The sequence below is a fragment of the Acanthisitta chloris genome, unplaced genomic scaffold (genome assembly GCF_000695815.1).
Source record: "Acanthisitta chloris isolate BGI_N310 unplaced genomic scaffold, ASM69581v1 scaffold21662, whole genome shotgun sequence".
Lineage (NCBI taxonomy): Eukaryota > Metazoa > Chordata > Aves > Passeriformes > Acanthisittidae > Acanthisitta > Acanthisitta chloris.
Window position 1 is genome coordinate 9050 of NW_008662433.1, and position 1911 is coordinate 10960.

Genomic DNA, 1911 nt, shown 5'->3' on the forward strand with positions numbered 1-1911 from the left:
TCAGATCAGGTTGGCCATGCTGGAGGTGGGAGGAAGCCTCCTGTTGGCAGCCAGGCGGCCGGAGATGGTGAACACACGGATTTCGCCGGTCTCCAGGCTCCGAGGAGCAGCCTGGCGGCAGGAGGTGCAGAGCAGGTAGAGCATCAGGCAGAGGAGGATGGCACTGCCGGCAGTCAGGAGGATGACCCCGCTGGTGAACATGCTGGTCAGCGGCCGTGCAGGGCTGAGCTGCATGGTTGTGGTGGAGAGGATGGTGAGCACGATCCCGCAGACCAGCAGCACCAGGGCGCTGAGCAGCAGCACCAGGCAGTCCGAGAAATCAGGAGCTCGATCTGATCCCGGCTGCGGATGCAGTTCATGTCCTGGATTGCAGAGCTCAGCAGCTGCTTCAGCAGCACGAGCAGGGCCAGGAGGCAGAGCGTGGTGCCCACGGCCAGCCGCCACTCTCCAGACCGGCTGCTAGTGCTGTACAGCAGGATGATGCCCCCGATCCCACAGGCCAGGATCAGCACCACAGCCATTCCATAGCACAGGATGGACTTTTTTGGGTCCTGGAACCACCAGAGCTCCACGTGCTCCTCCAAGATATTCCTCTGGATGTGGTCTGCATCTGCAGGGGTGCGGGGGCTGCTCAGCTCTGCCAGCTCTGGCATGGTGGGCAGCTGGGTGAGGAGGGCACAGTCGGGTGGCTGCCAGATGAATCTACACCCGTACAGTGAAGTGAAGAGTCAAGGTAGCAGCAGTGCTGAAGGCAGCTGCATTTCTCTTGCAGTGATGTCTCTGTCTCATTCTTTGGATCCCGGTGGAGCTTTCCTCTACAGTGGTGCCACCTGGAGAGTTATGGTCCATGTGCTGTGGTTGAGTTCACCACCCAGGCAGGGCTGTGAAACATGGTGGAGCATTCCCAGAGCAGCACCATAAGGGAACAACCAGGGCTGTGTCCTTCCTTTCCTGTGTCTTTCATCTGAAAGAGTCAAGAAAAGAAGATATTAAACAGAGACCCTGCTCCCCTGTACCAAACTCTGGACCTTGGTTGCTCCAGGCTGGCCTGCAGACCTCACTCTGCCTCCCTTACAGATCAGCCACAAACATCTTCCCAGGAGAGCTCCACGAACGGCAGGGGAACCTCAGCCTAGCCCAAGGGCAAATCTCCTGCCTCCTCAGCCCTGTGTGGCTGCTCAGAGGCTACTGGCACATCACTGCAGCTGGTGCTGGCAGCAGGGCAGGGACGGAGCAGAGGCAGATCCCTCCTGGGATAAAGCCCCATTCACAGCTCTGGCTTCACATGCTCCCTCATCAGCATCAGCCTCTTGTCACCAACTGGCTCTGCTGCCCAGAAAGACACTGGGAGGTGGGGGTCAGGGCCAGGGTTTAACCCTTCCACTCCAGGCACTGGAAGAGCGACAGCTGCCCTTGCTGTATGTTCTCAGCCCTGTCCCTATCCCTGCACTGCCAGTGGTTCTCCCTCACAAGTTCCTTACAGAAATGTGGTTACATGTCCAGTGGTCTCAGCATTTCCCTGGAAAGAGCCCTCAGACAGCTGGGACCTGGCACCCTGCAATTTTGCTCTCCTCTGCTGGTTCATGAAGCACTTCAGCACTGGAGGGGAGCAGGGGAAGCACAGGGGTGGCTGCAGCATGGAGGTAGGGGCTGAGGTGCTGTGCTTGGCTGGGCTCCACTTGGCAGTGCCTTGTCTCAGCCTTCTGGGCTTGTCTCCCCAGTGTCCTGGTCCCCTCCAGTGTTCCTCTGGATGTGGTTTTATACTGAGTGAAAAACATCTGCATTTCTCTCACATAATGTCCCTCCTTGGCACGTTGGTGCTCCAGCTGGTCCCATAGCACCACAAGGATCCTCCAGAACAGTTAGTATTCAAAACAAGGAGAGGTGCTGCAGAGGACAGCATGGGAATAT

The 1911-nt window shown here is 57.9% G+C and overlaps 1 protein-coding gene across 1 annotated transcript; it reads right to left on the minus strand.

Moving 5' to 3' along the window:
• TMEM125 (transmembrane protein 125) lies at positions 1 to 653 on the minus strand. Its single transcript, XM_009070611.1, is given in 2 exon segments — positions 1 to 320; positions 323 to 653. Coding segments are annotated over 2 exon segments (651 nt in total).
• Between the last annotated feature and the right edge of the window lie 1258 nt (positions 654 to 1911).